This window comes from Suncus etruscus, chromosome 18, assembly GCF_024139225.1.
Source record: "Suncus etruscus isolate mSunEtr1 chromosome 18, mSunEtr1.pri.cur, whole genome shotgun sequence".
Lineage (NCBI taxonomy): Eukaryota > Metazoa > Chordata > Mammalia > Eulipotyphla > Soricidae > Suncus > Suncus etruscus.
Window position 1 is genome coordinate 52,141,614 of NC_064865.1, and position 14,184 is coordinate 52,155,797.

At 39.0% G+C, this 14,184-nt stretch overlaps 1 protein-coding gene across 1 annotated transcript in view; it reads right to left on the bottom strand.

The window, feature by feature from the left end:
* Window positions 1-549: 549 nt before the first annotated feature.
* LOC125995840 (ubiquitin carboxyl-terminal hydrolase 8-like) overlaps window positions 550-14,184 on the bottom strand; it is a 29,259-nt gene continuing 15,624 nt past the window's right edge. Inside the window, exon 2 of the mRNA XM_049764813.1 lies at window positions 550-1,876. Coding sequence (XP_049620770.1) covers window positions 550-1,876 — 1,327 coding nt within the window. The remainder of the gene's footprint in view (window positions 1,877-14,184) is intronic.

The following is a 14,184-nucleotide window of genomic DNA, read 5'->3' on the forward strand; positions in this document are numbered from 1 at the left end:
TCAGGGGTTACTCCTGACTATGTGCTCAGAAATTTCTCCTGGGTTGGGGGATCATATGGGGCACCAGAGATCAAACCAAGGTCTGTCCTGGGTCAGCCACGTGCAAGGCAAATGCGCTACTACTGCACTTTTATTCCAGCCCCAAGTTGCTAAATATTCTTATAATGAGCACTATAATAAGAGTTAAGAACACTGAGCACTGTAGCATGTTTTAAGAGCATGCAAGTTCCTTTTCTTTAGAATTACATAAACAGAAACATTAAAATAATTTTGCAGGGCTGTAGAGATAGCATGGATGTAGGGCATTTGCCTTGCATGCAGAAGGATAGTGGTTCAAATCCCAGCATCCCATATGGTCCCGTGAACCTGCCAGGAGCAATTTCTGAGCATAGAGCCAGGAGTAACCTTTGAATGTAGCTGGGTGTGACCAAAAATATTTTTGCAAATATGTTTAATTGAAAATAGATTGCTAAAACAGTCTTATAATGAGTATTGTAAAGTGAGTCCACAACATCCAAATTCCTTTCCTCAGATTTATTGCAGACATCTTTAAACAGCAATTAATTGAAAATCTGCTTTGCTTGTTGTAGCTATATCCATTGCTCTTGATCCCACTGAAGTATAAAAGAGGATATAAGCTGCTGAGGATTTCACAGAAGAGGTGGGGATATAGGAAACTTCATGATCATCAAACTTAAACCAGCATTGTTTTGCTGCATTTTTACAAAAGGCAGTGTAATGGCCTCTGTTCAGTCCACCATAGTGATTCGACACAGAAAATAAGTTATATTTTTTCAAGTTGTTATTTGAATCTATAACATACTGTGACAGGTCAAGATTTTCTAAGGGGAAGTCCACATTTGCCTGTAATTTGTTCTTCTGCCTGCCCTTGTAGGAAAAGCGTTTCAGATGTATTAAAAGTACAGGTGGTAATTTGCAAATTTTTATACTTTTTAGAGAATCTTGTTGTGCTCTGCAGTGACTACAATAAAAACTGTTGTTATCTGTCAGTTTCTCTTCTTTGGAAAATAACCTGAAGCAATCCTGTAATGTACATTTACTTGTGGATGCCAGTGGCAAAGACAGATGCATAAAAGTCTCAAATGTCCTAGACCTTTTGTAACAGGTGAGGCACTGGATTGTAGATTTGAACTGACCCTGAAAAAGCGTAACGATGATAGACTCATTGAGCTGCTTGTGTTTCTGCCAAGCATGCTCTGCAGCCTTCAAGTCATCAAGATGGTCATTATTTTCCTCTTTATATCTTTTCTGATTATCTGCTTTATTCAAATCTTCATGAAGACTATTCATCAGAAATAGAAGTAGTTCTTGAGAGTCTTGTTGGCTGGATCCTGCAAATTGGTCATTGATTTTCCCAATTGTTATTTTAAAGTCTTTTGGACTGATATGCCTGTACTGTCCTGACCACAGAGCTTTTATAATTAGGCCAAATTCTTCTGCCACTTTACCTTTATGCCCCAATGGATTCGACCTGTTAATATCATCCAGGTAATAGTTTTGGTTAAAATAATCCGAAAAACATGGAGCATTACACAGGCACTGCAATACTGAGTTCATGTAACAAGTATTTCCTAAGTTACGAAGGCCAGTGGGAGTTGGACCAGTTTCCCCAAAAACAGGGCTGAAAATTTGAATCCTACTCCTCCTCATCCGTTTACTCTCTGCTTTAGGGTGGCATATTGACTTGTTATCCTCCTGATGACCGATTGGAGTTGCTGTTGGCTTCCTTTTTTCTTCCTCATGAATAACCTGTATTAGATCTGGGGAAGAGTAGAAAAGCTTTAGCATGGAGGTTTTCTTTTCCCACTCAGCAGGAATCTGTGGCTTGGTTTCATCATTTATAAGAATTCTGATTCTGTTAAGTCATAATGGGCCCCAGAATTTCTTGGTAGAGCTGTTATCTGTAGAAATATAACTATATCTTATTCATTGAATGAGGAGGTTATTCTTTGTCAACTTTTACCTTTTACCCAATTAGGAGTGTTAACTGCTTTATTTTTTTTTAGTTGAGCCTGGATATATTATAAGTGTCTTTTGGGAGCTGTGTGGGACTCTACTTAGGGGTAAATTCAAAAAGTTTAGTGAAAATAATGTTAAAAATAAGAAATCAAGTGGTGACATACCTCTTTCCTGCATTTTAATAATTGTGGCATGAGGGTTCTATGAGCACATATAATGATGCCTGCTTCCTGAGGATTGTAAAGGATGCCTGTGACATGTTTGATTTGGCATTATTTATAGAATATAGTATAGGCTGGCCACTATCAGTTTTGATGGCATAGAAATACCCATGACAGAAAAATGTTGCAGTAAAAGAAATAAACAGTTTTAGTTTTTTGAGAAGTCATAGGAACAGCCTGTATAAAATGAGAACAAGTGTCAACTATTACATGAAGATAGGGATTGTTTCAAAAAGGGATAACATACATAGCATTCATTTGCCATAATTCCTTTGTCTGCAGACCTTGGGGATTTGCTCCAACTACATGCAAAGCATAGTGTAACAATGCAGTTATTACATGTGTGAACAGTATGTTTGGCTTGCCTCCATAGAATGCAATAACGCATGTAAAGGCAACAGGCAGTTGTATGTAGGGCTTAATGCTCTTCTACAGGTGATGTAAAAACAGGTTATGCAAGGCTAACAGCAGAGTCATTCTCTTGAGCCATAGACCCAGTGAGGTCAGAATGAGATCTTTTATGAGTGATTAAATTTGGATTAGGGTTAGAGTTAGGTTTGAAGTTGTTGAAATAATTCTGTAACTACATTGTCATGGATATTTAGGAAGCAGTAAAATTCAAGGGAAAAGGCCTACCATATATGCTGAGTCACTCAATATGTTACATGGGCCTGACACAAGAAAAAGAACATATATCAACACGGTAAGTTCCATGTGTTGGGCAGACTTCTAATTTGTAGACACCATTGAAGGGCCAGCGATACCACCATTCCCTGATGAAAGGACATCTATGTAAAACACTGGAGTATTAGAAATGGGAGAAGAAAGTATTATGGAAGAAATTAAAGAAGGCATCTTTCTGAAAGAAAAAAAATCCCAGCCTTTTCAAGATGGGTCATGGAAGAAAATTTCTCCTGAGAAATAAGTTAAAACTCTTTAGAGAGGACTGGAGAGATAGCACAGTGGTAGGGTGTTTGTCTTGCAAGTGGCTGCTTAGGACAGACCTGGGTACAAACCCAGTGTCCCATATAGTTTTCCAAGCTAGGAGCAATTTCTGAGTGCATAGCCAGGAGTAACACCTGAGTGTCACTGGGTGTGGCCTAAAAATAAAGAAAGAAAAGCTCTTTGTAGAGTCTTGTTTAGAGGCAGAATGGATTTCTTTCTTTCTTTTTTTGAATGGGTAGGACTATGGTATGGGAATCATAGTCCCATAGACATACACTTGCAGTCTCCCTTTAGTTAATAGGGTAGTTATCAACTTTAAATATGGAACAAGGGGAAAACCGGCTAAGCTTTGCAAAAGCCGGCTCCCTGTGTGTGACACCAGGCAGGGAAAATCCGCGAAAGTACACCGGCCCAGTGCTGCCCAACTGTGAAAAACTGTGAGTGTGACCTGTCTATATCTGTCTACTGTCCTCTTGCGTGAAACTCTTCCGAGTGGAGCAAAAAGAGGCTCCAGAAACGTCGCTCGCCCAGACGCCATTTTCAGGGAGGGACTACAGAGCATGAAAACCGGCTAAGCTTTGCAAAAGCCGGCTCCCTGTGTGTGACACCAGGCGGGGAAAATCCGCGAAAGTACACCGGCCCAGTGGGGCCCAACTGTGAAAAACTGTGAGTGTGACCTGTCTATGTCTGTCTACTGTCCTCTTGCGTGAAACTCTTGTGAGTGGGGCAAAAAGAGGCTCCAGCAGAGCACAGCCGCTCCGCTTCGCTACGCGGCCGTGCACTCTTTCTAAGGAAAGAACTCCATTGCAACAAGAAGGAAAAATCACACTAAGAACAGCGCTATATCACAGAAGCAAACATTTCTCTCCGGACTGTCTTCTATGTTGCATGGTCAGGCCTAAGATTTGACCCAGTGTGAGGCTTCATCCACGGAGGACTCCCCTCCCTTAGAGGCAAGTCAGCCCATCCAGAAAGGGAGGAGCCAGAGGAGTGTGCGGCCTGCATCATATAGACAATGAATACCACCACAACACGTAGAAAAACCCACAATACAAGTGTGACAATGGGGAAACAACGCAGGCCAGCATCAGACATAGAGAATGAAGATGACAATTCTGAGGACCAGATAATGACCAACCAACTAATCAACCTCTCAGATAAGGACTTTAGACTAGCAATATGGAAGATGCTCAACGGACTCCAAGAAAACATGGATCGAGTTGAACAGAACACTAAAAAGAACCAAGAAAATATGAAGACAGAAATCACAAAACTCCAAACTGAAATAACATGTCAACTAACAGGCCTGAAAAAATCAGTAAACGAAGTGAATGACAAAATGGATAAGCTCTGGGACAGGGTATCAGAAGTTGTGCTTCTGAAAAATGGTGCTGTGAAAAATGAGATACATAACAATTCCATACAACAGGAGAGTTTGGACAAAAAACTTAAAACAAATGAGCAGACAATGGAAAAATTAGTCAAAGAATGGGAACAGATGAAAATAGAAGTCTATGATAAGATCAACAGAAACAACTTAAGAATCATTGGAGTCCCAGAGACCCAGGAAGAAAATTTCCAGGAAGAATCAACGATCAAGAACATCATTAAAGAGAAACTTCCAGAGCTAAAGAATATATGTGATCAAATCCTGCATGCCCGAAGAGTACCAACCAAAAGAGACCCCAGAAAAACCACCCCAAGACACATCCTAGTCACAATGACAAATCCCACAGATAGAGACAGAATTCTGAAAACAGCAAGATCAAAAGAGGAAGTCACGTTCAAGCAAGCTTCCCTGAGATTTACAGCAGACCTGTCACCAGAAACACTCAATGCCAGAAAGCAGTGGTGGGATATTGTGACAAGACTGAATGAAATGAATGCTTCACCCAGAATACTATACCCAGCAAAACTCACTTTCCGGTTTGACGGAAGAATACATGGCTTCACAGACAAAAATAGCTCAGAAACTTCACAGACACAAAACCAGTCTTAAGAGAAAAACTGAAAGACCTAATCTAAGACAAGACTACCCAAAAGACACACCAAATTTTGAAATAAAGATGGCGTTAAATCCCAGGACAATTCTTTCACTCAACGTCAATGGACTAAATGCACCAGTTAAGAGACACAGAGTGGCTAAATGGATCAAAAAACTCAATCCAACCTTCTGCTGCCTACAAGAAACGCACCTGAATAGTCAGAACAAACATAGACTCAAAATAAAAGGCTGGAGAAAAATTATCCAAGCAAACAACACCCATAAAAATGCTGGAGTGGCCATACTAATATCAGATAATGCAAACTTTATACTCAGGAAGGTTGTAAGGGACAAAGATGGACATTTTATATTAATCAAGGGGTACGTAGAGCAGGAAGAATTCACTCTCCTAAACATATATGCACCGAATGAGGGGCCAGCAAAATATTTAATACAACTGTTGACAAATCTGAAAAATAATATCAACAACAACACAATAATTGTGGGGGACCTTAACACGGCTTTGTCAACACTGGACAGGTCAACCAGACTGAAACCCAACAAGAATATACTAGACCTGAGGAGAGAAATGGAAGAAAGAGGCCTAGTGGATATATATAGGACACTCCATCCCCAGAAACCTGGATACACATTCTTCTCCAATGTACATGGGACATTCTCCAGGATAGACTACATGCTGGCACATAAAACATACCTCCATAAGATCAAGAGGATAGAAATTTTGCAGACTACCTTCGCTGACCACAAGGCTCTGAAATTATTTGTGAACTCCAAAGGGACTCAGAAGAAACACTTTAACACCTGGAAGTTAAACAGCCTCACGCTCAATAACCAGTGGGTCCGAGATAAAATCAAGGAGGAAATAAAAAGGTTCCTGGAAACAAATGACAATAAAGACACAAACTATCAGAACTTATGGGACACAGCAAAAGCAGTACTGAGAGGAAAATTTATAGCTTTGCAAGCACACATCAGGAAGGAAGAAGGAGCTTACCTGAGTAGCTTAATGACACAGCTAATAGAACTAGAAAATGCTCAACAAAAGGACCCAAGAATAGGAAGACAGAAGGAAATAACAAAGCTGAGAGCAGAAATCAACGAAGTGGAAACTCAAAAAACAATCCGAAAGATCAACGAAAGCAGAAGTAGGTTCTTTGAAAAAATAAACAAGATTGATAGAGCACTGGCAAACCTAACAAAGAAAGAGAGAGAGAGAAACTTGATAACTTGTATCAGAAATGAAAAAGGAGAGATCACTACTGATATGACAGAGATTCAAAGGGTAATCAGAAACTACTTTGAAAAACTCTACGCCACTAAAAATGAGAACCTGGAAGAAATGGATAAATTCTTGGACTCTTATAATCTTCCACGGTTGAAGGAAGAGGATGTAGCATATCTAAACACCCCCATCACCATTGATGAAATTAAAACAGTAATCAAATGTCTGCCGAAAAACAAAAGCCCAGGTCCAGATGGATTCACTAATGAATTCTATCAAACTTTCCAAGAGGAACTACTGCCAAGCTTGGCAAGACTCTTTCATGAAATTGAACAAACATAAACACTTCCAAATAGCTTTTATGAAGCCAACATCACCTTGATACCTAAGCCAGACAGAGACGCTACCAAAAAAGAAAACTACAGACCAATATCACTGATGAATGCAGATGCAAATATCCTCAACAAAATCCTGGCAAATAGGATTCAATGCCTCGTTAAAAAGATCATCCACTACAATCAAGTACGTTTCATCCCAGGAATGCAAGGATGGTTTAACATCCGTAAATCTATCAACATAATACACAACATCAATAACAAGAAAAATAAAAACCACATGATCATATCAATAGATGCAGAGAAAGCATTTGATAAGGTCCAACACCCATTCTTGATCAAAACTCTCAGCAAGATGGGAATGGAGGGAACCTTTCTCAATATAGTGAAGGCCATCTACCACAAGCCAGTGGCAAATATTATCCTCAATGGAGAAAAACTAAAAGCCTTCCCTCTAAATTCTGGCACAAGACAAGGCTGTCCTCTCTCACCACTCCTATTCAACATAGCACTGGAAGTACTTGCTATAGCGATTAGGCAAGAAAAGGATATCAAGGGAATCCAGATAGGAAAGGAAGAAGTCAAGCTCTCACTGTTTGCAGATGACATGATACTCTACTTAGAAAACCCTAAAGACTCTATCAAAAAGCTTCTAGAAACAATAGACTCATATAGCAAGGTGGCACGCTACAAAATTAACACACAAAAATCAATGGCCTTTCTATACACCAATAGTAATAAGGATGAAATGGACATTAAGAAAACAACCCCATTCACAATAGTGCCACACAAACTCAAATATCTTGGAATCAACTTGACTAAATATGTGAAGGACCTATACAAAGAAAACTATAAAACTCTGCCCCAAGAAATAAGAGAGGACACACAGAAATGGAAACGCATACCCTGCTCATGGATTGGCAGGTTTAACATCATCAAAATTGCAATACTCCCCAAGGCATTATACAGATTTAATGCCATCCCTCTAAAGATACCCATGACATTCTTCAAAGAAGTGGATCAGACACTTTTGAAATTCATTTGGAACAATAAACACCCTCGAATAGCTAAAGCAATCATTGGGAAAAAGAATATGGGAGGAATTACATTCCCCAACTTTAAACTGTACTACAAAGCAACAGTTATCAAAACAGCATGGTATTGGAATAAGGACAGGTCCTCAGATCAGTGGAATAGGCTTGAATACTCAGAAAATGTTCCCCAGACATACAACCACCTAATTTTTGATAAAGGATCAGGAAATCCTAAATGGAGCAGGGAAAGCCTCTTCAACAAGTGGTGTTGGCACAATTGGATAGCCACTTGCAAAAAATTGAACTTAGACCCCCAGCTAACATCATGTACGAAGGTAAAATCCAAATGGATTAAAGACCTTGATATCAGCCCCAAAACCATAAGATATATTGAACAGCACATAGGCAAAACACTCCAGGACATTACAGGCATCTTCAAGGAGGAAACTGCACTCTCCAAGCAAGTGAAAGCAGAGATTAACAGATGGGAATATATTAAGCTGAGAAGCTTCTGCACCTCAAAGGAAATAGTGCCCAGGATACAAGAGCCACCCACTGAGTGGGAGAAACTATTCACCCAATACCCATCAGATAAGGGGCTAATCTCCAAAATATACAAGGCACTGACAGAACTTTACAAGAAAAAAACATCTAACCCCATCAAAAAATGGGGAGAAGAAATGAACAGACACTTTGACAAAGAAGAAATACACATGGCCAAAAGACACATGAAAAAATGTTCCAAATCACTAATCATCAGGGAGATGCAAATCAAAACAACGATGAGATACCACCTCACACCCCAGAGAATGGCACACATCACAAAGAATGAGATAAACAGTGTTGGCGGGGATGTGGAGAGAAAGGAACTCTTATCCACTGCTGGTGGGAATGCTGTCTATTTCAACCTTTATGGAAAGCGATATGGAGATTCCTCCAAAAACTGGAAATCGAGCTCCCGTACGATCCAGCTATACCACTCCTAGGAATATACCCTAGGAACACAAAAATACAATACAAAAACCCCTTCCTTACACCTATATTCATTGCAGCACTATTTACCATAGCAAGACTCTGGAAACAACCAAGATGCCCTTCAACAGACGAATGGCTAAAGAAACTGTGGTACATATACACGATCGAATATTATGCAGCTGTCAGGAGAGATGAAGTCATGATATTTTCCTATACATGGATGTACACGGAATCTATTATGCTGAGTGAAATAAGTCAGAGAGAGAGAGAAAAATGCAGAATGGTCTCACTCATCTATGGGTTTTAAGAAAATTGAAAGACACCCTTGTAATAATAATTTTCAGACACAAAAGAGAAAAGAGCTGGAAGTTCCAGCTCACCTGAGGAAGCTCACCACAAAGAGTGATGAGTTTAGTTAGGGAAATAACTACATTTTGAACTGTCCTAATAATGAGAATGTATAAGGAAAATGGAGAGCCTGTCTAGAGTACAGGCGGGGGTCGGGTGGGGCGAGGGGAGACTTGGGACATTGGTGATGGGAATGTTGCACTGGTGATGGGTGGTGTTCTTTACATGACTGAAACCCAAACACAATCATGTATGCAATTAAGGTGTTTAAATAAATTAAAAAAAAATGGAACAAGGGATACAAGGCTGCTTGTTGTGTAAATAGAGCCATTATGATAGACCAGATAATTGGAGTAGTTGTGGTTGGTAATTTGGGTGTAGTAAAAAGCAGCAACTTTTTCTCCAGGGGTAAACCTGAAAAAATAAGACTTTTGGAGCTGGTCCAGAATAAAAATTATAATATTTTTGAGCTTTAAGCATAAACTGCTTTGGGTTGTTTCTTTAAGATGAGAAATAGGTTACTGAGATCAGAGTTGGGAACTCCAAGGAAGGGTCAGATCCAATTAATATCCCCCAGAAAAAAATTAGAAAATTAAGGGTTTTGAGATTTTTCTGGTAGAGATTTTCTGGGTACACTTGTATTGCACTTCAGAATAAAACACAAATATTTATATGGGGCAGTAACTACATTTTTTCTGGGGCATCCTGTATACCAGCCAGCAGTAATTATGTCATCACATCCTCATATAACTTCTGAAGCTCTCTGTCATTAGAGCATGCAAGTAAGATATCATCCATATAAAGAATAATGTAAGAATGGGAAAATCTTGCTTGAGCAGGGCATAAAATTGCATCAACAAATTATTGTCACCAGGTAGGTAAATTGTTCATTCTCGGAGGTAAAACAATCTACTGGAATCTAAGCATAGTGGCCCTGTTGTAAAGAGAGGAAATGGAAGGGCAAAGCATTTATGATATATGGATATATGGGTACATGATAGAAGTGATCTTTTAGGTCTGCTACAACCAGTGGCCAGTTTATAGGAATAGCCCCTGGGATGGGGAGAATAGGTTGTAGGGCATCCATGGGCACAATGATGAATTAATATTTCTTTCTCCCTCCCTCCCTCCCTCCCTTTCTTTTTCTTTCTTTCTTTCTTTCTTTCTTTCTTTCTTTCTTTCTTTCTTTCTTTCTTTCTTTCTTTCTTTCTTTCTTTCTTTCTTTCTTTCTTTCTTTCTTTCTTTCTTTCTTTCTTTCTTTCTTTCTTTCTTTCTTTCTTTCTTTCTTTCTTTCTTTCTCTCTCTCTCTCTCTTTCTTTCTTTCTTTCTTTCTTTCTTACTTTCTTTCTTACTTTCTTTCTTTCTTTCTTTCTTTCTTTCTTTCTTTCTTTCTTTCTTTCTTTCTTTCTTTCTTTCTTTCTTTCTTTCTTTCTTTCTTTCTTTCTTTCTTTCTTTCTTCCTTTCGTTCGTTCTTCCTTTCTTTCTTCCTTCCTTCCTTCCTTCCTTCCTTCCTTCCTTCCTTCCTTCCTTCCTTCCTTCCTTCCTTCCTTCCTTCCTTCCTTCCTTCCTTCCTTCCTTCCTTCCTTCTCCTTCTCTCCTCTCTCTCTCTCTTTCTTTCTTTCTTTCTCTCTCTCTTCTCTCTCTCTCTTTCTTTCTTTTTCTTTCTTTCTTTCTTTCTTTCTTTCTTTCTTTCTTTCTTTCTTTCTTTCTTTCTTTCTTCTTTCTTTCTTTCTTCCTTCCTTCCTCCTTCTTTCCTTTCCTTCCTTCCTTCCTTCCTTCCTTCCTTCCTTCCTTCCTTCCTTCCTTTCTCTCTCTCTCTCTCTCTCTCTCTTTCTTTCTTTCTTTCTTTCTTTCTTTCTTTCTTTCTTTCTTTCTTTCTTTCTTTCTTTCTTTCTTTCTTTCTTTCTTTCTTTCTTTCTTTCTTTCTTTCTTTCTTTCTTTCTTTCTTTCTTTCTTTTCTTTTCTTTTCTTTCTTTTTTCAGTTTTTGAGCCACACCTGGCAGTGCTCAAGAGTTACTCCTGACTCTATGCTCAGAAATCACTCCTGGCAGGCTCGGAGGACCATATGGTATGCCGGGACTTGAACCACCGACCTTCTGCATGCAAGGCGAACGCCCTACCCCCATGCTAACTCTCTGATCCTGGATTAATATTTCTTAAGCAAATTAACAACCACTATTTGTCTGACTTTTTTTGTATAACAAAAACAAAAGAATTCCATTCTAAAAATGAGGTTTTAATATGTCCCAGCTTAAGTTACTCCTTTACCATATCTACCAGCACCTTTAATTTTACTTTGTTCAGGGGCCACTACAGAGTCCACACAGGATTGTGAGATTTCCACTGAATGAGAAGGGATGGAGGGGACTGAAAAGTAGTGGTCCCAATAAAAAGGTGTGACCTCTAAATTAGGGACCAGAGAGGGAGCTGGGAGAGAAACATGGTACTGAATACACCACTGTTCATATAGATCTCAACCACATACATTCAGGGATAGGGGAGGTAAATATGTTTGGAAGGTGGACACCTATCCTTCTGAAATAATAATTTTCAACTGTCTAGAACTCCCCCCACTGGCACTCTCTGTGTCTCAGCCAGCCACTGCTGGTCAGAAGCCCATCCTCCTGATCAGATGATCAGTGGGATCTGTATGTACACACTCATGATATAGTGCCCCTGCCCCATAAACCATGATGACACCTCAGTCTATAACAGACAGTCCTAGGCAGAACAGGCCTAACTTCTTTCTTCCTTAAAAATATACAGCCCCCAAATCAAGAGAAAACCCCAATAAACTAGACTGTAACATCTCTACCATACTTGGGTAACCTTGAGTATTTAGAATAAATAAATTCTAAAATAGATCTACCTCCAATTACCTCCTACACAGTTAAACAGACCACTTTTTTAAAAAAAAATAAAAACAACAGGGAGCCGGAGAGATAGCATGGAGATAAGTCATTTGCCTTGCATGCAGAAGGATGGTGGTTTGAATCCTGGCATCCCATATGGTCCCCCGAGCCTGCCAGGAGCGATTTCTGAGCATAGAGCCAGGAGTAACCCCTGAGTGCTGCCGGGTGTGACCCAAAAACCTAAAGCAAAACCAAAAAGCAAACAAACAAACAAAAAACAACACACTGAAAATCCAAACCATCCAAATCCAAACCCCAAACCATCCAATGCAAAGAACAATGGGTAAACTAAGTAAGACATACCAGCAGATGGGGATATGCAGAGGAATTCTAACAGATTTCCAAGTCCTCCAAAACACACACACTTCATAGATGAGGACCTAAAATCAGCATTTAATGTCTTAGCAATGAAATTCAAAGAATCACGAACCAAAGAAATTAAGAAATTCATAGATGAACAATTCAACCTACTGAAAGAAGAACTCTATCAGAAGATGAGAGAGTCCATACAAATGGAACTAAGAAAACTAAAAAACATGCTAGAAATTTACAGTAGCAGAATTACACACATAGAGAATCGCATGAATGAACTGAAGACAAAATGCAAGACAGCAACAATAAATAAGTCAATAAAGAAATAAAAGACAGGGCCCAGAGAGATAGCACAGCAGTGTTTGCCTTGCAAGCAGCCGATCCGGGACCAAAGGTGGTTGGTTCGAATCCTGGTGTCCCATATGGTCCCCCGTGCCTGCCAGGAGCTATTTCTGAGCAGACAGCCAGGAGTAACTCCTGAGCACTGCCGGGTGTGGCCCAAAAACAAAAACAAAAACAAAAAAAAAGAAAAAGAAATAAAAGACAAAGCGTTAGAAGAAAATGTAAGATACTTAATGAATAAAGACAAGAGAAATAATCCATGACCTATAGGAATATCAGAAAAAAAAGGGAAGAGGAAAAACAAGTATTGAAGGAAAAAATAGAAATTTTCCCACTCTCTGGAAAGATGCACCTATACAAACCCAAGTGGAAAAATGAGTTTCAAATAAAATAGACCTTAACAGATCAACACCAAAACAAAGTACTCCAAGTTACAAAAAACAAAGATAAACCTTTGTTATATATATATAGTTCTTTAAAGCAATAAGGGAGAAAAAACTCTCCAGTACAATAAGAATCAAGCCAGAACTCCCATTTGAAACAATTCAAGCATGAAGACAGTGGAATGGCATAGTTATATACTGAATAAAAGAAACTTCCAACCCAGAGTCCACATCGAAGCAAAACTCTCATTAACATGGGAGTTAGGACTAAAATAAATCTCAGACAAAAACAAAAACAAAAAACAAAAACCCAAAACAAAAAACACCTCACAATATTTGTGCTAACCAATCCAACTCTAAATGAACTACTCAGAGATCAATTATCCAACCCAAACACACAATTGTCACAACAACAATCCTACATAATATAACAACACAACAACTCTCTGTCAATAGTCTCCTAAATGCCATTGGACTAAATTCCCCCATTAAGAGACACACAGAGTAAGAGGGTTGATCAAAAAACAAAAATTAGATCTGCTGCCTGCATGAAACACACTTAAATGATCAGGATAGTCACAGGCTTAGAACAGAAGGATGGAAATAAATTATTCAAATCACTGGAAATCAAACAAACAAAAAGTTGGGACAACCATTCTTATATTAGACCAAATCACATTTAACCTCAAGAAAGTGTTCAGAGACAAAGATGAACACTATTTATTGATCAGGGGAACCTTAGACCAAGAAGTACTAATTCTGATCAACATTTATGCACCAAATGTAGAGCCAGCAAATATGTAAGGCTTTTGCTTGCAAACTTAGAGAAACATATGGATGAAAATGTGATAGTAGTAGAGACTTCAACACATCATTATCACCACTAAATAGATCTGCTAGGAAGAAAACTAGCAAAGACATAAGAGCCTTAAATGAGAAACTAGAAGAACTAGGACTAAGGGACTTATACAGGGTCCTCTATCCTCAAGAAGAGGAATACACATTCTTCTCAAGTGCTCATGGAATCTTCTTCCTATGCATCACAAGGGTTTTAAGTAGGCACTTTGTAATATTAGAGGTAAAGGCCACCAAAAAATCAACAGAGGCAATTAGGGTATTGGTGCTACTGAAACCTCTAACTTTAGGGTGATCAGATGGCCAGGCATTACA